Source organism: Typopeltis vanoorti, chromosome 22 (genome assembly GCF_054136105.1).
Source record: "Typopeltis vanoorti isolate ZY-2024b chromosome 22, IOZ_Tvanoo_1.0, whole genome shotgun sequence".
Lineage (NCBI taxonomy): Eukaryota > Metazoa > Arthropoda > Arachnida > Uropygi > Thelyphonidae > Typopeltis > Typopeltis vanoorti.
Window position 1 is genome coordinate 6,888,350 of NC_143570.1, and position 27,271 is coordinate 6,915,620.

A 27,271-nucleotide genomic window follows, 5' to 3' on the forward strand; every position below is an offset into this window, starting at 1 on the left:
AACATTGATTGATTCTGCCAGAGAGGCATGTGGTGAGGTTGTGTGCAAGGATAAAAAAATCAGAACTCCCTGGTGGACGCAGGAAGTTAAAGAGGCAGTGAAGGAAAAGAAGAAAGCATATCAAAAGTTCCTGGCAAATAAGTCAGCTTTTACTCTTACAGAATACAGAGACAAATGTATGAAAGCTAAACAGTGTGTTAAACTAGCTAAACAAAAGTCATGGGAGGACTTTGGGAAGAATATAGAAAATAAATATCAAGGAGGTGGCAAAATATTCTGGAGGTTGTTGAAGAAGCTTAGGAATGGAGGAAAGAGTGCTGTAAAAGGAGTTAGAGACGATAAAGGTGAACATAAAAACTGGAGAAAAAGATATCCTTGAAGTATGGAGTAATTACTTTGAAAAACTGCTAAATGAAACAAGCAGTGATGACAGCACAGTGATAAAAAACACTGACCAGGCATGCAGTCAGGAATACATATCCATACTTGAAGTAGAAAAAGCCATCGAAGGCTTGAAATGTGGAAAGGCAGCTGGAGTAGATGATATTCAACCAGAAATGCTAAAGTATGGTGGTATAAGAGTCTTACAGTGGCTGCACTGCATAGTTCAGAAAGCCTGGACAGAGGGACGAATTCCCGATGATTAGAGTAGATCTCTCATAGTACATATATATAAAAAGGGAAATAAAACTGAATGTGAGAATTACAGAGGTATTTCCCTACTCAGTGTTCCTGGCAAGATCTATGCAGGTATACCTGAGAAACGGTTGAGACGAATTGTGGAAGAAAACCTTGTTGAAGAACAAGCTGGATTCAGGCCAAATAGAGGCTGTCAGGATCAGATCTTCACTTTACGACAAATAGTTGAGAAATCATGGGAATATAACAAAAATCTGTATTTAAGTTTTTGTAGATCTGGAAAAGGCATATGACAAAGTGCCAAGAGAGAAGCTATTCAAAACCATACAGTTATATGGTGTCAATGGGGCATTATATCAAGCAATACTTAGTCTTTATTTGAGTTGTGAGTCAGCAGTTAGAATTGAAGGAAGTACAGGAAGATGGTTTAATGTTAAATCAGGTGTGAGACAAGGATGTACATTATCTATATGGATCACATTATGAAGGAAAGTGGTATTAAACCTGATTTCAAAATTGGAGATGTTAATGTCAGATCTTTGCTTTATGCAGATGATGTTATACTTCTAAATAAATCCGCTATAAGTCTGCAAGATTCTCTGACTAAATTGAATAGCTGTTGTAATAGATATGGTATGAAGGTCAGCAATAAAAAGACAAAGACAATGAAAATAGGCAGAATCATTGAAAATATCAACTGTGTTGTGAATGGAGAACCTGTGGAACAAGTAAAACATTTCAGCTACTTAGGCACAATTTTTACTGAAGATGGTAAATTAAATATAGAAATAGACAACAGAATCAGCAAAGCTGGTATGGTGGGAAGTCAACTAATTTCTCTCTTATTCCATATGAATAAATTCATATGGAATAAGAGAGAAATTAGTCGGAACACTAAATTAGCTGTATACAAGACGGTGTTCAAACCAGTTTTAACTTATGGATCTGAGAGCTGGGTCACAAGTAAAACACTTGACCAAAGACTAGAGACCGCAGATATGAGCGTCCTGAGAAAGATTAGAGGTGTGAACAGATGGCATCAATGGCAATATCATATTAAAAATGCTTGACATTGTCAGCATCCAGGAATGCATTAGCAGAGCTAATCTCAGGTGGTATGGTCACTTAAATAGAATGGGAGAGGAAAGATTAGCAAAACAAGTGTTCTCTTCCAGGTTGGCAGGAAAACGAACCAGAGGAAGACCAAGATATAGGTGGATTGGTATGGTACAAAGTGCCTTAGACGATAGAAATATAAGATCTGATAATGTTGGCGTCTTGAGAAGTAACAGACTGATTTCGAGGAAAATTGTAGATAGGAAGTTAGTAATGATGTAATTTTTTCTCGTAGTACTGTCATATCCTGTACACCCCTTGAGGGTAGGGTACATGGCAGGAATTTGCTGATGATGATGAATAATTTTTGTACGTGAGTATTTTCCGTTATTAATTTTGTATCGATATGTTTACTCACTGTATACCTCTTTTAAAACATATGAATATCTATGTGATCCTATAATTTGTACACAGTCTTGCCATAAGACTGTGTACAGATCACAGCCCTCACAAGACTGTGTACAGTCTTGTGAGGGCTGTAATCATTTGTGAACGTAGAAAGTGATGTCGCAAGAGATGAGCGTTTTGCAGAGAACAATGTCATGAGTACTAACTGATGACCTGAGAATGAGAGCTTGTCATCATTCTACTGGACATTTCCTTAAACCACAATTTATGCACCAGAGGGTGATAAAATCAAAGGCACTTCTCTAGTGGTACGCAGACAACAGACACAAAGATAATTTCTTCACAGATGAGATTTTCACTATTGAAGAGTCATTTAACTGCTAAAACAATTGGATATATGCAGTGGTGAGCTGTGGAAATTTTAACAAAGAACTCGCATCGGCAAGCAAAAAAAAAGTGGTATTTCACACATTTAATTAATACAGCTTGTGTACAAATTACAATCAAAAATTATGAAAGGGCAATCAGTCTCTAAAGGCTATCATTTTTAAACAAATATTTCATGATCTAAACATGAAATATTTGCACACAATCAACTCTCTTAATTTATCTTACATAAGAAAAACATTTTTTTGCTCTCAAAATATAATAAGAATGAAATATATTATAATCTTTTATAAAACATTTGATTGGCTACTTGTTTTATCATACAACTGGCTTCCAGAAGGTAGAAGGGTAAAGATAGTGCACAAGCTTATTTTATTTTCAAATTTGGGTGCATTCGTTATAGAGGAGTTGAAACAATAATTCCAAATAATCTATACACCTGAATAGACTAATTTTTGTTAGGTTACTGTATGAGTTTGTCGCTTAATATATTTTTTAAAAAAATAATTTTTTTTTTTTTTTGAAAAAATAAAAAAGTAAACAAGGGGCTTGCAAATTTGAGAAAAAATTAACACGGGGCTTCCATGAGCACCTCATAGCTCACCACTGGATATATGGCCTGGCTGATCGCACAGGATATGCCATAGCACCCAGGATTCAGAGAGGTCATCACCCTCATCATTGATGATTGGGTATAAGTGTGTGTGGGAGGGGAGGGTATCCAAATTGCATTTCTGCAAGAAAGGGGTCAAAACCTCTGCCAAATATATCAAGACAACCTGCTGGATACAGACTTTGAATAACGCCTTGTTTCACAGTTGGCAGTGGTTCCAACAGGACTCAGCTCCTGCACACAAGGTTAGGACCACACGACAGTCATTGGAGGTGAATGTGCCCAACCACACATCACCATCTGATTGGCCATCTGGAAGTCCTGATCTGAACTCTTGGACTTCAGATTGTGAGCGGAGCTTTGAGAATAAAAATTAATTAATTTTGTCTTCTTATATATCCTAAAAGAAAAAGAGCAAATTATTACAGTTTGATGAAACATGTGGGTTAAAGGGTTTTAAGTATATTTTTTCTTGTGGTTATATCAGTTGCTTGAATATCATTTTTGTTCTAGGTGTTTATCAAAACTTTTATTCCTTCCCCTTCTCTCATACATGTGGTTGATATGTGCTGAAAGCTGTAAATGATTTACTGATAGATTAATGGATAATGCACTGTTCAAGTTGTACCAGTATTTATGGCTAAATTACGTACATAGGTAGAACCACTATTTATTACATCCTAGTTAATTGAACAGAATAATTTTGTGATCTCTAAGCTTCATTCCTCACTTATATCTAGCCACCTTCATTTTTAATTTCTGATTATTGAAGTTTACTATTTCATGTCCTTTAAATATCTTATTACTTTCATTTTTATATGAGTATTATGTTACACTAAGAAATTTGTATTTTTTATCATGTCATAATAAATGTTTATATCTCCAATTTTTATTTAGTTTATTTCAGGAATTCATATGTTACATGAGATTAACTCCAATTCTCTTTTAAAACGACCCACAAAGTCCTGTTTATTGTTTATGGCTGAAGTTAAGGCAGTGGAAGTACAATATAGACTACTTCCACCTGAAGTATTTCAAGAATCTAATATTATTGGAAAAGAAGATGATTTGAGTGGTTATATTTCTCATTTATACTCAGAATCCCCTTTTAGTTTAGCATTAGAAAGTATGAAAACTTGCTTAGGACTGGTAAAATATTTTAGTCAGTCTGATCGGTTACATCCTACTATTATTGATAAAGGTAAAGTATATAATGAAGATTGTTATTAGTAATGCATAACAATTTTAATAATTGTATTAATGTAATTGTAAAATGTTCATATAGTATAGAGGATGTAATGAGAATAATCTTTGTTTGTATTGATCCACTTTTGATGTTCATTAATTTTAATGTTCATTATTGAACTATCACACTTTTAGTTGATATGGATTCCTCCCCCCCCACTCTGCAGAGTAAAAATATTCATGCACCACCTACTCTAGCCCTCTTTCTTAAATAGCTAGTAAAGTGCAACACCTATATCAGCTTTGAGTATAGATTTCAACAAATAGAAATAAGAATTGACATTAATAATGGAAATTAGAGATAGCTGAAATTTTCTGGCATTCTGAGAAAAAAAATTTAGGGTTTTTCCTTTAAGACATTAAAGTATTAAATGATTTGCTCTGGTCCATGCGAGCTAAGAAGACATGATGATTATTTCATGTTTAAGAGAAAAAATTAATAGATTTCAATTGCAAAGAGGTGGAAGAGATATTGTTTGGATCTATGGCTGAAATATGGGAGCAGTATATAAGAGATTTATCACTTATTCATTGAATTACTCAGATACAGCAAATCACTTGGTCATTTCTGGTTTCTTCATTTTGAGTTTCCAGGTGATGAAGAGTATTTAATATATTAGATTCTATTTATTTTCTCCTTAATCAAGATTTTTTTTTCTTATACTAATATTCAAATTCTATATAAACATCAAATTCTTATGAGGTATACCTTTATGACTCATATAGAATATTATAATAGTATATATGAAAAGTTTATATCATATCAACTTTCTTCGGAATTTTTTCATATTTATCTTTCTTATATTTATCTTCAGGATGCCAATGTCATCAGATCTTATATTTTAGTGGATCTTTTTCCTGCCAACTTGGGATAAAAATATTATTCCTTCCTAATATTTTCATTTTTAATATGTTTTTTTTTTCTACCATCTATTCACTATTCTAATCTTTCTCAGAACTCTCATATATGTGGTCTCTAGTCTGTCAAGGGATTTATTTCTAACTCTACTCTGTAAGTTAAAATGAGTTTGAATGCTGTCTTGCAATGTTCCCTCTGAGCTGTGCGCACATGTTTTACAACTAGCACACAAAGCAAAAAATATGTGCACACTAGATTTTCAAGATGAAATTAAAATTTATTAATTAAAGAAGTTCCATCTAAACATTAACCTATAAATTCTTTAAAAAATATGGTAACTCGGCAACGCTCAAGCCTATAATCTCGCATTTTTTATTACATTCTCGAAGCTGCACAAAACTTATAAATTATTAACAGTAACCCTATTTGAGGCTAGCAATTTGATGCCAAAGTGAAAGGGGTGTGGCTTAAATGTGTAATTTTTAAGTAGTATGTAGAATGGTGCGCGATTTGTTTACATCTCAGGCCTGACTAATGGAAAATTCCCAAACGTGATTGGCTGATCAAGTTAGTTCAAGATCATGACGAATTAGAAGAATGGTTTCATAATTTTAATAAAAATAATTAAATACTTTTAAAAACTTAAATTAGAGTACAATTAAAAATATTGTAGCATTTCAAAATTCTCTAATTTTTAAAAGGAATTTTAAAATAGTAGACTAAATAATAACATTCGTGTACACACATTGATTTACAACCAAGTTAATTAAATCTAGCCTCTAGGCATATCTTTTAGCTCTTGTGTTGCCCTCAGCAATGTTTAGTGTTGGTTCAGCTTTTGCCTTGCCAAGTTATTCAGTGAATAGTGTACATTTGTAAATTTATAAAAACAATAAAAAACATTCTTCAAATAACAAAATTGCAAAAAACTGATGCACCATGTCAAATTCAAAGGAAGCAAAAGGTGTGAAGCGAAAACGAACTGCTAGCTGCTTTAAAAGTGAATGGTTGGATGAAATAGTGAAAACTGCTACGCCAAAAGCTCATGAGTTGATAAACATTCAGCTGCGTGAAATATTTATGTGTATGATGCTACAATTGTGTTGTTTGTATTTATTGTCGTGATGCAAAGATTGCTGGGAATTTTGCTAATGGGAAGAAGTTTGATGTCACTTGGAAGTTGGACTTTTTGAAATGCCATTTGACAAGTAAAATACATCTGGATGGTGTACACAAACTTAGGCCACAAAATTGTTCATTGCCAGCTACAGGAGTACTGCGTATGCTACATGAAAGTTCAGATGACCGAGAGAGAAAACGATCAAACCCAGAACAGATTAAAGTTCTTATTGACAGTGTCTTATTAGTTGTTAAGATGAATAACTCTTTACTTTCAGTTCAACATATTAATGAACATATGGAAAAGTATGTTCAACTCCCAGACAGCTGGCGATGCAAAAATTATGCGTTTGAATATCTGGAAACAATCAATTTAATTGTTGTTTAAATTTTAATTGTTCATGAAAACGACATGTTTGAGCAAATTGCATCTGCAAATTTCCACACCTTAACCATTGATGAAAGCACTGATATAATTGTTAACAAATGTCTCATTCTCTATTTTAAGTTTAGACCTAAAGATTGTAATGAATATAAAACATATTTTGGCAGAATAATTCATTTGCAGGTATGTGATGCCTCCTCCATTGTGTTAGCTATTAAACAGTTTTATCAAGAAAAGAAACTTGATCTCCAAAAAATAGTGATGTTTACCTCTGATGGAGCCGCAGTGATGCTGGGCAAAGTTAATGGTGTCGCTGCAATACTTAAATTTGAAGTTCCAATCTTGTCTAGCAACACTGTGTAGCTCACCGTGAAGATCTGGGGATCTGCGATACGTGGATGGATATTAAACTAATCAGAGATATTGATACATTAATGAGAACAGTGTACACACTCTTTTCTTGTTCCACAGTGAAAAGACATGAATTTAAAGAAATTGTCGAGGCGTCTGAAAATGTAGCTATTGCCTTCAGACCACTCAATGAAGTGCGGTGGCTATCCAGACATTTTGCATTGCAGGTAATAATAGGAAACTATGAGGGACTGAATCACATATTTTGAAAAAGACAAATCAAATGATCTTGTGGTTAATTATTGTTGCAATAAATTAACTGACATGACATTCAAAGTAGCTGTTAATGTTTTAAGTGATGTTTTTGAAGAAATGACTTCCCTGTGCAAAATCTTACAAAGGAGTAACCTTACACCACTAGACAGTCATCATTTTGCCAGAGGGAAGATTAACAAAATGAGGAATCAGTATTTAGAAGCCATTTTCACCATAAATAAAGCTAGACTTCCACCAGACAACATTTCTTACTCTGAAGAGCAGCTATTAAGTCCTTAAAAGATAATAATAACATCGTTATTCTTCCGGCTGACAAAGGGAATGCGACTGTCATCTTAGACAAGTCTGATTACCATAATAAAATCTTGGATCTTTTAAACAGTGATACTTACTCAGAAATTAATAGTGACCCTACAATTGAACTACACAATAGAACTAATAATTTATTAAAAAGCACCTTGGAGTTACAAAGAAACATTCTTCTTTCTCTTAGGTAACTTCATCCCTTGATCCCTTGACTGTATGGTCTCCCCCAAGATTCACAAAACAAACTGCCCACTCAGACCTATAGTTGAGAGCATACATTCTCCTACCTATGACCTCTCCAAATATCTCGCGAGTTTTCTAAGAAATCTTTCTGGAATTTCCTCTTCACCTATTAAAAACTCTGCAGATTTTGTTTCTAAAATCAAGGATATCAAACTTAAAAAAACAGATTTAATGGCCAGTTTCGATATTGTTTCGCTCTTTACAAATGTACCTGCTCAAGAAGTTCTCGGTCTTCTCAAGAACAAATTATCAAAAAAACTCTTTGCTCTACTGTCCCATTGCATAAAGTCTGGATACTTCAAATATGACAATAAGATCTACTTACAAAACTCAGGTCTGGCCATGGGCAGCCCACTCTCTCCAATTCCCACAGATATATTTCTCAACGATTTTGAAGAAAAAGCTATTAACTCCTTCCACCTTAAACCAAAATTCTGGTATCGCTATATTGATGATATTTCCTCATCTGGGAAGATGGTGTCAACAACCTCAATTTATTTTTAGACCAACTAAACAAGTATCATGAAAAAATCTCTTTTACCTTCGAACTGGAATCCGAACTGCCTCACCTTTCTAGACCTGAAACTTACCAGATGTGCTGAGAGTATTAAAATCTCAATTTTTAGAAAGCCTACTCATACTGATAGATACCTTCATGCTTCATCCCATCACTATCCCCCACGGCCAGACCTGAGTTTTTTTTTAAAAAAACTTTTATTAATAATGATTTCTCTCCTAAGAAAATTGACAAATTTCTTTCCCCCAGTCACCCAACTACTTCTGAAGATTCCTCTTCCCCCAGAGCCTTCATCTCTTTGCCTTACATCAGCTCTCTTTCACCAAATCTGGCAAAAATTCTCAAGAAGTTTAACTTCAGAACATGCTTCACTACACTCCCAAAAGTTCGTTCAATACTTAGTAAACCTAAAGAGAAATATCTTCCAACTCAGTTTCCTGGAGTGTACAGGATTTTATGTGATTGTGGAAAGCCATACTATGGCCAGACTGTTAAATCCATCCTTTTACGTTTGGAAGAACACCATAGAGATATCTCCTATAACAGGACTAGAGCCAGTGCTCTCTCTAGCCACGTTCTCTTTTCAGTTAACTCAGATGAAGGCTGCCAACAAATTGTGAACTGGACTCAAACCTCTAACATCCATGTGTGCTATGATGAGCTCGAAAGAAAGATTGTCGAATCTAGAGAAATTTCTCTAGATTCTTCTCATATCAACAACAGCCTAAGTTTCAATCTCTCTGATGGACATGTTGCCTCTGTGCAGTATTGGCGCACTTGCGACAGCGCGTAATATACATTTCTTTGGAACTCAAGCTCGCATTTTATTTTCAAACACGCTACTGTCTTTTTGTACTTGTTCTGTTATTGCAATTTTAAGTTTTTGTAATTCTTTATTCTTTATATATTTCTTTGATTGTGATACCTGAAGATGTTGATCTATTCAACGAAACTTGTTAACTAGTAGTATCTTTTAAAATAAACCATGTCATCTTTTTATCTCTCGGTAACAGTCTTTAAAGTTTTTTGAATAATATTTCAACCAAGTAAAAATGAATTCTGAAAAAAAAAAAAAAATATATATATATATATATATATATATATATATATATACTTTACACCATATAATCTTATCATTTTGAATACAAATGCTAACAAACAAATCTAACATTATTTCTTAAACCAATGAGTTTGATACCATTATTTATCTCTGACTTCACTCCTTTTTTCCCCATCAGTTTTGGTTAAACTACTGAAGTCATTTTTTCATGGAACATCTAATTTGGTCTTTTCTTAAACCATATATCCAGATAAAAAATGAATAAGAACAGCTAGAATGGAGATTTCATTCATAAACCTAATAGTAGAAGTTCATTAATTGGGTGGGGAAAAAAAATTGAGACTTTGTCATCTAACACAAGGATTGAATATTGAAAATAAATTTAATATAATTAAATGCAATACAATTAAATTTGGGATATTTTAGTAACTAATTTTTAATAGCATTTTTGTTCACATTAAACTAGGCAGATGTTATCCTAGTTTGTAGCATCTATTGCGAATGCAAAGTCTGCTCTAGTATCTTTTGAATTTTGCCTGTTATGTTACTGATGATTGACCAGTAACTTAATAGATATAAATAAGTATACACATACTTGTGTATACTTATTCATATTTAATCTAGTTCTTCTGTCCATTCCTATATTTAAACAGAGGATTTGTGGATGTTAGTTACCAAGCCATATTATTATGCTATTTCTGGGTTACCGAAGCTTAATTCGTTGTTGGACTGGGAAATTAAACATCAGGCTAAGAAGCTTGAAGTGCTCAGTGATTTTTAAAATTTGGAGAGTGGTAGAGATAGCAGATGAAATGATTCTGTATTATTTCAGTTACCAGAGAAAAGCAAAAAAGAAAAAATTTCAAGATTTTGGAATTCTCTAGCATATGGAATATCAGACCATACAAATGCGCAAGTGCCATCTTTGTGTCAGATGCAATTATACAAGTATAACTTTGATAGTGAAGATTAGCTGTGGTGGTTGTGATGAAAGTATCTGCTATTTATGATTTGTTCATAAACAGAATGTGATGCTTGTAAGTGGTGATACATATCATTAAGTTCATAATTTATGTTGGGAATGTTTGTGAAGTGGATGCAGAAGAGATTTTATTTTTGCAAATTATTTAAGGGCAGTATTGACTAAGTTGGTAATGTTGTTTGAATTTAAATAACAAGTAGGGATAAACAGGCATCATGGGAATATAACAAAGATCTGTATTTAAGTTTTGTCGATCTGGAAAAGGCATATGACAAGGTGCCAAGAGAGAAGCCGTTCAATACGCTACAGTTATATGGTGTCAATGGGGCATTATATCAAGCAATACTTAGTCTTTATTTGAGTTGTAAGTCAGCAGTTAGAATTGAAGGAGGTACAGGAAGATGGTTTAATGTTTAATCTGGTGTGAGACAAGGATGTACATTATCCCCTCTGTTATTCATTATCTATATGGATCACATTATGAAGGAAAGTGGTATTAAACATGATATCAAAATTGGAGATGTTAATGTCAGCTCTTTGCTTTATGCAGACAATGTTATACTTCTAAATAAATCCGCTGCAAGTCTGCAAGACTTCCTGACTAAATTGAATAACTGTTGTAATAGATATGGTATGAAGGTCAGCAATAAAAAGACAAAGACAATGAAAATAGTCAGAATCGTTGAAAATGTCAACTGCGTTGTGAATGGAGAACCTGTGGAACAAGTAAAAACTTTCAGCTACTTGGGCACAATTTTTAGTGAAGATGAAATTAAATATGGAAATAGACAACAAAATCAACAAAGCTGGTATGGTAGGAAGTCAATTGAATAAATTCATATGGAATAAGAGAGAAATTAGTCGGAACACTAAATTAGCTGTATACAAGACAGTGTTCAAACCAGTTTTAACTTATGGATTTGAGAGCTGGGTCAGAAGTAAAACACTTGACCAAAGACTAGAGACTGCAGATATGAGAGTCCTGAGAAAGATTAGGGGCATGAACAGATGCCATCAATGGCAATATCATATTAAAAACGAGGATATTAGGAAATAACTCAACATTGTCAGCATCCAGGAATGTGTTAGCAGAGCTAATCTCAGGTGGCATGGTCACTTAAACAGAATGGGCAAGGAAAGATTAGCAAAACAAGTGTTTTCTACCAGGTTGGCAGGAAAACGACCCAGAGGAAGACCAAGATATAGGTGGATTGAGACTGTACAAAGTGCCTTAGACGATAGAAATATAAGATCTGATAATGTTGAAGTCTTGACAAGTAACAGACTGATTTGGAGGAAAATTGTAAATAGGAAGTTAGTAATGATGTAAATGTTTCATGTAGTACTATCATATCCTGTACACCCCTTGAGAGTACTTGGCAGGAATTTGATGATGATGATGGATAAGCATTCATGAGAGGAGGTACTTTTAGATTTGTCACCCATACAGTGAGCATCTAGTCTCTTTTCCATTTATGGCTTCATTCAACATAAGCCTACATTTATCACGCAGCCCCTCTTACCCCCCCACCCATTCAGGCAGTGCTGGTGGCAGCTGTGTAGCTTTGCCCTGATTAGGTTCTGTCCCATGTGTAATGTAGAGGCCAGCCGGTGAAATTGCTATTGCTGTATCCTTAAATGCAGGAAGCTCTGAATCTCTAGCTATGTTCTGGAACAAGCCTAGCATCAGTCACTTCAGTCTTCCAGTAATAGTATCTGTTTCCTATAGGCTCTTCTGCCTTTCATGTGTGGGATAAATAAAAAAATAAAAACTCACGGTGGTGGTGTTTTTATTTTTACTGGGCAGTGAAGGTCATCTATCACTTAGTAGGTTTAGTTGACATTTCCTTCAAATAGGAAAGTATCCCTGTGCAGTGGTAATGTTTGCTGATTTTTCTATAGCTTCTTGAATGAGAAGGTCAGTTTGACAACTGACTGGGCAAAGTTGTATATATTACACTTCAACTCATTACTGAACAAAATATTTCATGTACACATAAATTCATGTTAGTCTTCTTGTTTCTATAATGAACAAATTTTACTTGATTTCATTTGGAAATAGTGGTATCCCTTTGTGGCACGAATACTCAATATACAATTCATTATTTTTGATCATAAAGTATAACAAAAATTCACAATTTGAATTATACATCACTGCCAAAAAGTAATGAAATGCCTCAAATTTATATATGATGTAAAGAACATGCAAATAATGTAAATAGCATTCTGAGAAGATATAAGAAAAATATCAGGAAGTACCATGTTCAGTTTATACTAAAATGGCATGTAGAGGAGAGCTTAACATTAGGTCATCCTGATATTTCAAAAAGTGGGCATTTTAAAACTAAAAACAGATACTTTGTAATGAGGGACCTCGCTACTCTTCATAAGATGGAGACATGGATATGGCAGCAGCTCAGTTTTTTCTACTGGATTTTGTATCAATACTACCATGAATAAAGAGGCATGTGCTTTTTTGTTTTGAATAACTACACTTAAGGAATTCTGTGGGAGGAGGTTCATACCTGTGCTAGCAAGACAAGACTCCTATCATATAGTAAATCTTCTCTGGCCTTGGTTTGAGATCAGTTTTCCTCTAGTTGATTGGCTAGTTCAGAATATGATAAAAGATTTGTGAGATGAAGTGGAATAACAAGTGGAGAATCATTCCAGGAATGATTCTCCACTTGTTATTCCAGAAGAATTTTCTGAATAGAACTCAGAATAATCTTGTGTGATAAGTAGAGGTTAATTTCCATTAAAATTTTCATAAGTATATGAAAGGTTTTTCATATACTTATGAAATATCAGACTAAATACTCTGATAAAAGTCAAAGGTAATCTAGGCCTGAACCTCTGTAGCTCAGTCAGTATAGACGAAGCCCTTTGGTCAGAAAGACCTGGATTCGATTCTCATCCATGATGTGAGGAACCTTTATCTAGTCTCTTTCGACTAAAGGTGAGTTAGCTAGTCTCATACAGAGGTGGAGGGTTTTTTTACTTGGAAACTCAGGTTTTGTCCCTCAGAACAGGCAAACTGACCCTGTGGCTCATAAATTCTTGCCCTTAGAGGATGCAGCAGCAGAGGAGTGATGAGCCGGCTGCATTAATTTGCTGTAAAACCCCTCATTAGGGGGACTCAACCCACCCTGAGGGACGAGTGAGAAAGGGAAGGGGAAGCTAGGCCTCAAATCGAAAAGTAATATTTTGGTCATTGTCTGTATTCCTTGTGTGTTTTAGCAACATACCATATTTTCACTTCTGATAGAGCCCTCCAGAACAGAAATTTGTAATGCCTGTCATAATAACATTGTTGACAAAGAAAATTTGTCACGAGGTTCATTTAAAATATTTTTGATTTATTTTTTGAAATAATGCTAAATATGAAATTGAAAGATGAAGGATTTCAGTTTAACCGTTTTGTATTTAAATCTTAAAATATTAATGTCCAAATACCAACAATCACAATTTCATGAAATGTCCCAAAAGGTTTGATTCAATTCAAGGGCTGAGGAGTTCATGACAGTCAAATTTATATGACTCACTGAAAGCTTCTTGTAGGATAGGATAGCCAAGTTTCCTTACTGAATGCTAATACTTTCAAGATTATTTATTCTGAAAATTGGTTCTTTGAAGGGGGGGGGGTGATTATTTCCTTCTAAATTCATGTTATTGAATCCTGTACTATAATGTTGCTGTTGTCTCCAAGAGTCTGCTAGTATATGCATCTGCTGTATTCCACCTTGGCAAACTAAGAAATTTAATATGTTCGACTCTATAATAAACAATTCCTGTTGTCCCTAGTAAGTCTGCTATGCTGAGAGTCAACTGTATTCTAGAAATTATTTTAGTGTTAAAATGTCTCTAACCTGGGAATTTTTGGTAGAAAATAATAAAGTTCATAAGTTTTAATCAGTATACTTTTCGTATAATATTGTTGGAAACTAAAACTTCTCTTGAGACTTCATTCCTGTTATGTCATAAACAGAGTTGCATTTTCTACTACATGCTAGCTATTTATAGTGTTCCATCTTTTATGTTATATGTGCCATTTTGCTTGCTTCATATATTCAGTGGTGATACAAAAAAGAAATGCGATGTTATTATGATAAACCAATGTACATTTGTAGTGAGAAAGAATGGAATATAGTAATGGAGATATTTGTTAGAAAAGTGATTGTATGTAGGAAAATGAAGGGAAAATAGTCGCACGCACGTGCATGTATGTGATACACTGTAATTAAAATTTCATTGATCTAAAACAGTATTTAATTCACCTGTCTGCAGAGTAAAGAGTAATGAAAGGGTGAAAACTAAGTAATGATTTAAAGCAAATTCGTTCTCCCAACTAGAATCCCTGATAATTCTCTCCACGCACCCAAGATTGAGTCTTTTCTTAACCAATTCTTCCAGATACACTGTAGTGGTGACTGCTCCTCTTGGTGATTCAGATCACAATCTCATCTAAGTGTAATCATTCAGCCTACAATACTTGCAAAATTATCATTAAAAAAAAACTAAGTTTGATTTTGATAGGACTAAATGTAGAAAAGTTGCCACCCGTGTCAATGGAAATTGTGCTTTCTAGTCTCTCACAAAAGCTGCTGGGTGAAATCCAACTGTGTCTCCACCTATTTCTCATCCAAATGGTAGCATTGCAGTATCACCTGAATGAAAGGCTGACCTGGTATCATTCTTCTCATCCAACTCCTACATACACGATGAAGGCACATCTTAAAATATTGCATCATATTGCTTTCTGCATCCTATGAAAAAAAATGACATCAGAAGAATCTTGAACCACCTTGCACCATAAAGGCTCAAGTTGCGCTCAAGAGATGTGTGCTTCTGAACTAAAACATATCTGTTCTTTACCATCTATACATTATGTTATACTCAGCTGCCATCCACCCTACACCTTGAAAGCAAGCCCACATACACCCAATTCCAGAAAAAGGTGATATCTACCATCCAACTGTTGACCTATTTCTCTCACTTCATTACTGTCCAAAGTAATGGAGAAGGTCATCAACAATCAACTTCTTTGATATATATGGAGAACTGTCATCTTATCAATGTGACCACCAATATGAATTTCGTCAGTCCAGATCCACAACAGATCTGGAAGCTGTTTAAGAAGGATGTGAACAACGTGATGAGGAGATTTTTTTGCCTGGAAAATGGCAGGTGTTTGAAATACATTACTTGAAAGTGTCGAGACAGTGAATGCATTTAAGTCACAGTCTGATGAACTGCATGCGAGTGTGATAGTAGACCTCTCATGATTAGACATTTGACTCCATGGTGGTCTGATGGTGGTAATAATAATAAAATCCCAAGGAATTCTTTGGTAATGTGACCAGTAGGAGAAATCTTTGTATATTTGTGACTCTGTTAGATAGAAATGTGAGGTTGAGTGATCAATGCAAATAACATAGCTACTCTCACTAATCTCGAATCCTATTCATAGTTTTGCTGATGTTAGCACTCTCCACTTACTGTACTCGTATGATCAATTTTGCAGTGTTCAAACATTAAGATCTATGAAGAGTACTCTAAAACTGATCTTCACACCATCCTGCTATGGGGCAACAATAACCTGTTCACCTTCAATGCTTCCAAAACACAATTTTGTCTGTTCTCTCATATTAATCTGTATTCTGGCTACTTGTCATAATACCTTCATATTATGCCTTCTTGTCATGACCTTTGTATAGTGATAATATTTTAGTAGGTTAACCTCTACAACTATCATGGTGTGTCCCCCCTGAACTTCAGTTTCCTGCCCACTGAGATCTCCAAATCTTTCACTTCCTGGAGCAAAGTTTTTCCAGTATGATAAACCATTACATCATCTGACCAAAGTATATGACATTACACTTATCAATGTTGAAATGACATCCCCATTTTTCAGTCCAAAGTACCACCTGTTTATAGATCTGCTTGTAACATCATAGAGCTTCCTGACATTATTCTTCCTAATTTATCATAGTTAGCAAACAATTGAATATCTCCTCTTGAACCTCAAAACTATCTCATTGATATATAAATTAAACAATGATGTCCTATATCAGACTTATGGTATCCTACTCGTTACCTTTATTTTTCACGATGCTATACCTCCATATACATTAGACAGTTCTCCAGTAATCAAGCTATCAACTGCCTATCCATCTCTTGTACAATTTCAAGAGTAGTATGTCATGTGGTACTCTATCACATGCAAAATAGAGAAATTGCACAGGATAGGTGTGAATAGTCAGCCAGCCCGATTACAAGGATGATAATTCCATGGGGAAGGGATTTAAACTAAATGAGATCTGACAATAATTTAAACAAAATCGACAGCACACTATCATGTTGCTGGCTTTGATATGTATCTAATAGGTTTTTGTTCCTTTTTTAAAATTCATTTCTTTAAAATTTTTAATTCATGGTTTGCTTAATTCATTTTCTTCATTATTGGTTTTATTCATGTCTTTTCTGCTTGATAACTATTTCTATTATTTATTGTTTCTTTGTCTTCAACACTTTTCCAAATTATATGCCATCTCATCTCAAGTCCTGTACCACATATTATGCCATCCTTACCTTCAAAAAATACATTGATCGAAATGAAAACAGATGGTAGGACTGTGAGTGTTAGCTAGATAAATCAATTTATCTATTCAAGTCATCCTTATAATTAATAAATCTCATTTAGTTTAAATCTTATTTTTAGTCTTGGTCGAATAGAGGGTCAGCTCTATTAGCTTTGCTCTTTCTAGTTTACAATCACACACTGGGAACTTCATGAAAAAATTTTCAGAAAAATTCATGTCAATCATTGAATATTTCTCCAATATCATCTGTGGATGTGACCTCTGTTCTCTCCCACAACTAAAGTCAGTCTTCCATATTCAGCCTTTCTTCTACTAGTCACATACAACTAGCATTCCTTAGACTTTTGCTTTGCTGCTTAGCTGATCTCTCTTCATGTGTCAATTTCTCCTTCATCACTTATTAGTTGCTTTTCTAACCTGTGTCATGATTATTAATTAACTTAAGGAATTCACAACGTACACTAGAATATAAATTAAACTTTAATATATATTTCCAATATTTCAGCAACATCACATTGCCATCTTCAAAGGAACTTAAAATAAAGACATATGCACACAGGCACTACACACAGTAAATGAGGACAAAGCAAGGAAGCTATTGTTTCTCCTAAAAGTCCCGATGGTGCCCCCTAGCGGGCTATGTAGGTATTCTTGGCCGTTGGGCGGAAGGTCTCCTGATATACATCTCCGAAATTAGGGGCAATCTCATGCAACCAAATTTGTTGAGGTTTGGCATGTTTCTTAGGGCTGAGGCTGATTCCATGAAAAGCCTTTCAAATTTGAACTTGCTATGGTGTACATCTATTGTGGCTTTGTTCCACCGTATTCTGTGACGTGTATCCAGAGCATGGTCTGCAAGACAAAGAAATATTTTGAAATATTGGAAATATATATTAAAGTTTAATTTAATTTATATTCTAGTGTACGTTGTGAATTCCTTAAGTTAATTAATAATCATGTATAATCAACGTATAAGCCTTTCTATGAGAATAACTTGTGTCATATACTCCTAAGGAGCACTCTGTGTTTTATACCTCCTTCATAACATTCTCTTTCTCAGCAACTGATGCATAATGATTCATCCATTTCATCCCTACCTATTCATCCTTCTAACCTTAGGAATACAATCTAACATTGTCATGGGATGCTGATTTTGGACCAAGTCCCAGGTACTACCAATTTCTCTCTCATTCAGTTGATCGAGCCACAGCAGGTCACCAGTTTGTCTCCTTAATTTATCATAGTCTTCTACTCTGTAATTCCACACATCTCTTTTGTTCCTCGGAGCTTGCATCTGCCAAACCACATCCCATCAAAACTACGTGATCGTTCTTCCCATTTGGTGGCATTGTGGTGACATCTGTTGTTGTATGAGACAATATTATTAGACTTTCCATGTGTTGCATCAGGGTAGTTATCTCTAAGTAGTCCAAGGAATTCAGTCTCCTTACACATCATTTCATAACTCTTATTCTACTTCTCTGAGTACATCATCCTCTGTTAACCATGTATCAATGAACCAATGATTTAGAGACTAATTTTATTAAGGCCACAAACTCTGCACCTTTCTTCTTAATACTCCTTGCATTGGTATATAAGCATAGTAGCTTCTCCCCCCCCCCTTCTCACTATTCCTCACCTTATCATCTGATAAGACCTTTGACTTTGCTGCTGCCATTGAGGCAAGCTTACATCCTTATCTTGCATTCTCTCGTTTACCTCACACTGATCCTGCTAGCTAACACTCACAGTCCTACCATCTGTTTTCATTTCCTGCTTGACCGCACACTCTTCTCCTCTCAACAACAATCATACTACCCCTCTCGCTCAAATGCAACCATCTCCAGCAAACAGCCGTTTCCTGCCTTCAAATTTAATTCATAAATCCACATATTCAAGGCCTCTCTTCCTACACATTCTAGCTATCATACCATTCATAATTATTGCTCTTCTCCTCAGCTCCCTGCTATCATATCTTGGCAACATACTCATAATTCTCCCTTTCACAGTCTTCAGTAATAATAATGTCCGATGCTTAACTGCTGTTACTACATATACTGAAAATATCTGAAACATATCAGATCAATTCACCCGCATTTAACTGGGAGGTTAAATGAGCACCTGGTGAGAATCAGTTTATGCTCATTAGGATCCATTCCAGTCACCCTTATATGATAGGGCTGAATTATAAGTGACTGCTACCATTAGTCTAATTTTATACTAGTTTGAAATTTTTCGCAGAGTGAATTTTGTTTTTGAGTATCCAAAATCTTCATTTTACTGTTTCAAGAAATATAATAATACTGTTGTATCTGATCTGCTGAAGCAGGCATTTCTAAAAAGTGACTATATCTTTGTAATTGATTATTCTGGCAAATATCTATTCCTTCTTGGCCTGACATTTGTTTTTATGGAATAGAAGAGCTCTCACCACTTTCTTAATTGCACACAAACTTCAATGAATACCCTCCCATTTCATCACAGGCACTAGCAGGAAAATACAGTCAAAGTGGGCTAAGAAAAAAAACGTATTTTTTTCTTAGCCCACACTTTCTGAATGCTATGTCAAGTTCCTTCCTAATATCTTTATTTTTAATGTGGTTCTGCCACTGATGCCACCAGTTCACACTCATAATTTTTCTCAGAACTCTATCTGTAGTCTCCAGTCTTTTGATCAAATGTTTTATTTTTAACTCTGCTCTCAGCTACATAATTAAAATTGGTTTGAACATGGTCCTGTTTACGGCTGGTTTAGTGGTTTCACTAATTTCTCTTAATTTGACTATATTTATTTGACTCCCTACTGCTTTCCTTATTCTGTTGTTTATTTCCATTGTGCTTAGATAGGTGAAATGTTTTATTTGTTCTATAAGTTCCATTAAGATGCAGCTGATGATTTCACTGCGCCTGTATATTTTCTTACTCTATCATTTTACTAATATGTACCTCAGTTAGATAGGGTAAATGGCCTTGCTTACTCCCTATAAAGGGAACAAAAAGGCGTTAGCTGATTTTTTTGTTTATTTTTTTTTTTTTATTTTACTGATTTTATTATTATTATTATTATTAGACACATCCAGGGAGTCCAAAGACTCATCGAGGGAGGGCACCTGCTCTACCGTTCTTTCTCCAACTGACTGCAACTACACCAACGCAATCTACCGCCAACCACTACTATCTCCACAGACAATCACAAACATCCATGCCCACGGCGGGATTCGAACCCACAGCCTTTTGGCTGGAGAGCAGATACGCTAACCACTCAGCCAGCCAGGCTGGTTATTTTCATACCAAATTAATGTGAAAATGTCTCGCAACTGATTTTACATTAAAACATCTTCCTCATCTACAACTGTAAATGAGGAACTTAAATATTCTTGGCACCTAATCATACACCTTTTCCAATCTACAAAACTTAAAAGCAGATCTTTGTTATGTTTCCATGATTTCTTAACTATTTATCTTAAAGTAAAAATCCATTCTTGACTTTATTTGGCCTTAGCCATGCTTGTTTTTCTTTGTTCCTTTCTACAATTGTTCTCAGCCTTTACTCAAATATGATTATTTAATCATATATATATATATATATATATATATATATATATATATATATATATATGAAACGTACTATTAACTCGGGGTTGGGATATGTTCATTTTTTTAAATTAACTGACTTAAACCCGAGAATTATAACACAATGACATTTATTTGAAAAAAACGCAACATGTTTCGTCAAGAATGACTTCTTCAGGTGATAAGAACATAGAAAAGATAATAAAAGACACTTAAATTAACATTGACACACTCCAAAGCTATACAATTATTTTTATAGAAATTTTTATTTTTAGAAAGCCAACACACACAGACAGATATTTGCATGCGTCCTCCCATCACCATCCAGCGCAAAAGTTGGGTATTATATCAACTCTAGCGGATCATGCAAGATCTGTACTGTCAGATGAAGAAGAACTGAAAAAGGAACTACAACATCTTAAATGGACCTTTAAAAACAATGGCTACTCTCTAAAAAGTATTAACAACCAATTATCCCACCGTCAACGTAATAACGTAGAGACACAGGGCGACTCCAAAGGTCATATCGTCTTGCCATATATCAGCACACTATCCAAAAAGCTGAGCAGAATTCTAAAGAAGTTTAACATAAAAACGTGCTTCTCGACTCTGCCAAAAATAATATCACGCTTCAACAACTATAAACAACCTCACAACCTTCTACAATTCCCAGGTGTATACAAGGTCACTTGTGAATGCGGAAAGCCTTACTATGGGCAGACAGAGAAATCTATCTTACTACGTCTAGAAGAGCATCAGAGAGATATTGCTTATAAGAGAACCAGAGCAACTGCTCTATCGGGCCATGTCCTGCTTTCAATAAACACGAACAACGAAGGCCACCAACATGAAATAAATTGGACATTGACTTCAAACCTACACATCTGCCATGATGAAATAGAGCGCCGCATTGTCGAGTCAAGGGAAATCACCTTAGACCCTTTGCATTTGAATAATAATCTTAGCTATAATTTGGCTGACTCTTTCAACTCTATTATTAGATACTGGAGATCACGTGATTCCACACACGCACAGGTGCACAACAATAGAACATTAACTCGGACTGTAGTTCAACCTCATAATAACTGTAATTTACAGTCGAATATTATGGCTTTGTAATTGTATAGCTTTGGAGTGTGTCAATGTTAATTTAAGTGTCTTTTATTATCTTTTCTATGTTCTTATCGCCTGAAGAAGTCATTCTTGACGAAACATGTTGCGTTTTTTTCAAATAAATGTCATTGTGTTATAATTCTCGGGTTTAAGTCAGTTAATTTAAAAAAATGAATATATATATATATATATATATATATATATATATATATATATATATATATATAATAATAAAACTAAGATTAAATAATCTTAGTTTTATTTTTCTTTTTTTATAGATGGATACTATAACAGCTCTACTCCAGTCATCTGAAATTCAACCTGCTTAAGGGTCAAAGCTATATAACTGGGAAGAGACCTCCACATAGCCTATTAAGGAATGCAGAGAACTGACTGGAGCTTCTGACCTAATATTCAATCTCACCTTCTCATGGTGCACCCTGTTATGTATCTACCTGGATAGTGAACAAACAAGGATGGGCTGGCAATTTGGGATTTAATCAACCAAATTGTATTCTTATTGGCTTAAACCACAATATAAAATGATGGTACAACACGACAGACTTTCATGCTAGCTGTGGCGTTGCATGGTTAAACAAGGACCCGTTGTTTTCATTGGTGAACCAAGGCAAACAGTGAAAAGTTAGCAATCAGAACACATCCCAACTCAACATCAACAGTGTTCAAAATTGGTACTATCGATATAAGAAGCATCGATGGAAAAGAAATGGAACTAGTAGAAGAATTGGATAAGTACCAGATCGACATAATAGGCATGACTGAAACAAAGAAGACAATAATGGGTTAAATCTTGCTAAACGACAAATACAAAATGTTATATTCAGGCAATAACAGTCAGGGGAAAAAAGTAGCCATGGTAATAATCACTAAATATGAGGATAATCTTCTTGAATGGCAGGCAATAGCAAGTAGAGTGATGTGGGCTAATATCAGAATGGGAAACTGGATAATGAGACTCATTTGTTCTTATGGTCCCACAGAAGATTCTATCAAGGAAGAAATGAAGGAATTTTTGATGCATTAGAGAAGGTAGCTGGCTCAATGAAAAAGGAAAAGTTGGTCCTTGTTGGAGATCTAAACAGCAGAGTAGGAAATGATTGAGACATATAGAAGCGTTTTGGGAAAATTTGGAGAAAAGCGCAAAGCTAATAATAATGGCAAGTCCTTACTGGATTTCTGTTCAGGACATCGATTAGTTATTACTAACACCATCTTCCAACATAAAAATGTGCAGAAATTCGCATGGAGAAAAGATGCAAAAAATAAGAAAAGTCTCATTGACTATGTTATAGTTGAAAGCGATGTTTGCCCACCAGTTCAGGACACAAGAGTATACAGAGGATTTGAAATAGGAAGTGATCACTGTTTAGTTTTGAACATGATAAAATTGAATTTCATATTGAAAAGAAGAGTGTGTGAGCAAGTTTTAAAATAAATCAAGGTTGAACAACTTTCAGAGATGAACTGTAGACTGAAATATACAAACATCATTGAAGAAAAAATAAAAGAATTTGAAAAAAAGAACCAAACCTTGAAGATTCAGTGGCAAATCCTGAAGAAGATATTTATTGATTCAGCCAGAGAAACATGTGGTGAGATTGTCTGTTAGAATAGAAATATCATTACTCCCTTGTGCACTAAGGAAGTTAAAGAGGCAATAAAGGAAAAGAAAAATCGTATCAAAAGTTTGTGGCAAGTAAGTCAGCTTCTGCTCTTAGAGAATATAGAGCAAAATGTAAGAAAGTGAAGCTAAACAAAAGTCATGGGAAGACTTTCGTAAGAACATAGAAAATAAATATTAGGATGGAGGCAAAATATTCTTGAGGCTATTGAAGAAAATCAGAAATGGAGGGAAGAGGATTGTAAAAATCAGAGATGATAACGGTGACATGCCAACTCAAGATAAAGATATGCTTCCCTAAAAATTGAAATATCTTCAATTTTTAGTGAAGATGGTAAATTAAGATGGTTTAATTATTGTGAAACACTGCTAAAAGAAACAAACAGTATTAGCATGATGGTAGAAAACTCCCAACAGGAATGTAATCAGGAGTACATACCCATACTTAAACTAAATTTCCCTTTTTATAGATGGGTACTCATATACTCAGTATACATTTTTTAAGTATACTTCAGAAATTAACTAACAAAAATTGTGGAATGGAAGATTGTGAAGAACAAGCTTGATTCATGTTGTCAGGATAAGGTTTTTACTATAAGACAGATAGGTGAGAAATCTTGGAAATATAACAAGGATTTCTATTTAAGTTTTGTTGATTTGGAAAAGACATATGACAAGGTGCCTAGAAGAAAGCTCTTCAAAACACTGCAGTTATATGTTGTAAATGGGACATTTTATCAAGCAATACAAAGTCTCTATTTAAGATGTAAGTCAGCAGTTAGGCTTGAAGGAGGTACAGGAAGATGGTTTGACATAAAATCAGGTGTGTGACAAGGGTACACATTATCTCCACTGTTATTAATTATTTATGTGGATCACATTATGAAGGAAAATGGTATTAAATCTGATATCAAAATTGATGTTAATCTTAGCTCTTTTTATATAGATGATGTTATACTTCTGAATAAATCCAGTACAACTGCAAGATTCTCTGCCTAAATTGAATAACTGTTGTAATAAATTTGGTATTAAAAATAGCAATAGAAAGACAAAGACAGTGAAAATAGGCTGAAACATTGAAAACTTCAAATGTTTCCTGAATGGTGAACCTATAGAAGAAGTAAAACATTTCTGATATTTAAGCACAATTTTTAGTGAAGATGGTAAATTAAATATGGAAATAGACAAGGTATGTTAGGAAGTGAGCTGAATAAATTTATATGAAATAAGAAAGAAATTAGCTGTATACAAGACAGTGGTCAAACCAATTTTAACCCATGGATCAGAGTTCTGGGTTAGAAATAAAACACTTGATCAAAGACTGGAGACCTCAATATGAGATTTCTGAGAAAGATTAGTGGAGTGAACTGATGGTATCAATGGCAGTATCACATTAAAAATGAGAATATTAGGAAGTATGTGTGAAGATCTGATAATATTGGAATCTTCACAGATAACAGATTAATTTGGAGGAAATCTGTTAATTGGAAATTAATAATTGTGTAACCTTTTCATGTACTATCATAATTATTCTGTACATCCTCTCAGGATATATATCAGGAATTTGATTAAGTTTTTAGAATTATACTGTGTAGTCATTGTAATACTTTATATCTCCATATTTGGGCATTTCCGGTTATTTTCATTTACTCCAGCTACCTTTCCACAATTCAGGTTTTTGATGGCTTTTTTTTTTTTTTTTTTTTAACCTGAAGTGTTGATAATACTCATGATTGCATTTATTTTGAATATTTTCTACCACTGTTCCATTACTTCTTTTCTTTTTCTTATTTCCCCTATTCAAGACTATGAGCTGTTGTAAAATTTATTACATGTTCTTTCATTATGAGTCATGCATGCATGAATATTTCTGTTATGTAGTTGCATTCTTATAAGTGCTGTTGCTCATATCATAGCATTGCCACTTCCAATTTTGGTGTCCTTACTGTATCATATGCTACTATATAGTTTTGTGTTTATATACGAGAATTTCTGAGAATATACAAGAGAACTGGCAATACCTTTGACTAAGCTGTTTAAGTCTCAGCTCTGGTAGAGTCCCAAGGGAGTGGAAAGAGGGCAAAATTATTCCTTTGCATAAGGGAGATTCTAAGACTCAATTAGCAAATTATAGACCAATCAGTATCTCAGGCGTGGTAGAAATTTTATAAAAGTAACTAGAAAAATTGGTAAAAAAGAATTCAATAATGGGTAGTAAAAATATGACACTGTATGAGGGTCAGTCATGCCTTAGCAATTTACTTTTTATGATAGAGTAACAACTGAGTTGGATAAAGGAAATGGCTATATGATGATTTTGCTGGATTTTGCAAAGTCATTTTGAAAGATATCAAAAAGTGGTATATGGAGAGGCAGAACATCACATGGGACACTGTTATGCAATTTAGAAGAAATGGGGATGGATATGACACTGGTTAAGTGGATAAGAGGGTGGCTGCTGGAGAGATTCAAAATGTGTTATATGGAGGGTCAGAATCGAGGCAAAAACAGGTGACTAGTGGTGTGCCACAAGGTTCAGTGCTGGGACCATTGCTATTTAATTTGTACATAAATGATATAGGAAATAACCTGAAAGGAAATATTCAGTTATTTACTGATGATGCAAAATTAGGTAGAGTAATAGTTAATGAAGGCAATGTAGAGAGCTTGAGCTTGCAGGATGATTGAAATAGGCTGCCAGTATGGGCAAAAGTTAATGGGTGTCAGTTTAATGTCGAGAAATGTAAGGCTATGTACTTTAGGATAAACAAATTATAAGCTGTGTATCACATAGAGATGACACTGTACTCCAGGAAATAGATTTTGTTAGAGATTTAGGAATGGTGGTCGACAGAGAGTTGAAGTTTAGAGGACATATTGTTATGGTAGTACATAAGATTACTTGGTTAGTAAAGAACACATTAACATATAAGATAAGGAAGTTGTAATTCCTCTTTATAAGGCATTGATACACCCACATCTGGATTACTGTGCTCAAGTCTGGTCCCCTGGATTTCTTGGAGATGTGGAAGCAGTGGAGAGGATTCAAAGGTGAGTGGCCTGTGGAATGTACCCTATGAGGATAGATTGAAGGTGTGGATTGCAGATGTCTGTTGATTAGGAGAAAAAGAGGGAATATGATAGAAACAGTAGGGGTGTGAGGACTAGATTTTTTGCTTGGAGAGTGGTGAATGAGTGGAATGAATTGCCATAATCAATTTCTGTTAAAGGGTTCAAGAACAGGTATGATAGATTTTGTGGATAGATCGAGTCTCCCATGATGAGTCTTCAGACTCCTTGGAGGTGCCCATATAATAATATTTTTACTTTTTTTACTAAATAGCTTAAGGAAATTACAATGTATACTAGGATATACATTAAAATAAATTTTAATACACTTCCAATATTTCGGCAGCGTCACATTGCCATTTTCACAGGAAGTTAAAAAAAAGACAATGTGCACGCAAGCACAACAAAAGTAAATGAGGAGGAAGCAGGAAGCTATTCTTCAGGAAAGAATAGCTTCCTGCTTCCTCCTCATTTACTTTTGTTGTGCTTGCGTGCACATTGTCTTGTTTTTAACTTCCTGTGAAAATGGCAACGTGACGCTGCTGAAATATTGGAAGTGTATTAAAATTTATTTTAATGTATATCCTTGTATACGTTGTAATTTCCTTAAGCTATTTAGTAAAAATGCATAACCAACATCTAAGCCTTTCCACGAGAATTACATATAATAATAATAATACTTTTCTTTCTTCTTAATTTCAGCTAATGCTACTATTTGTGCAAATGTGCTGCTGTTTTCTGGCATGATTGACTGTTTAATATACCTACTCTCCATCCAACAAGCTGTTGTTTTGAGTCCTGCCATGGGAATGGATGTCTGTGATAG

The 27,271-nt window shown here is 34.5% G+C and overlaps 1 protein-coding gene across 1 annotated transcript in view; it reads left to right on the top strand.

Moving 5' to 3' along the window:
• Sse (extra spindle pole bodies like 1, separase) overlaps nucleotides 1-27,271 on the top strand; it is a 505,458-nt gene that overhangs the window by 264,851 nt on the left and 213,336 nt on the right. Inside the window, exon 12 of the mRNA XM_090412041.1 lies at nucleotides 4,001-4,304. Coding sequence (XP_090268167.1) covers nucleotides 4,001-4,304 — 304 coding nt within the window. The remainder of the gene's footprint in view (nucleotides 1-4,000; nucleotides 4,305-27,271) is intronic.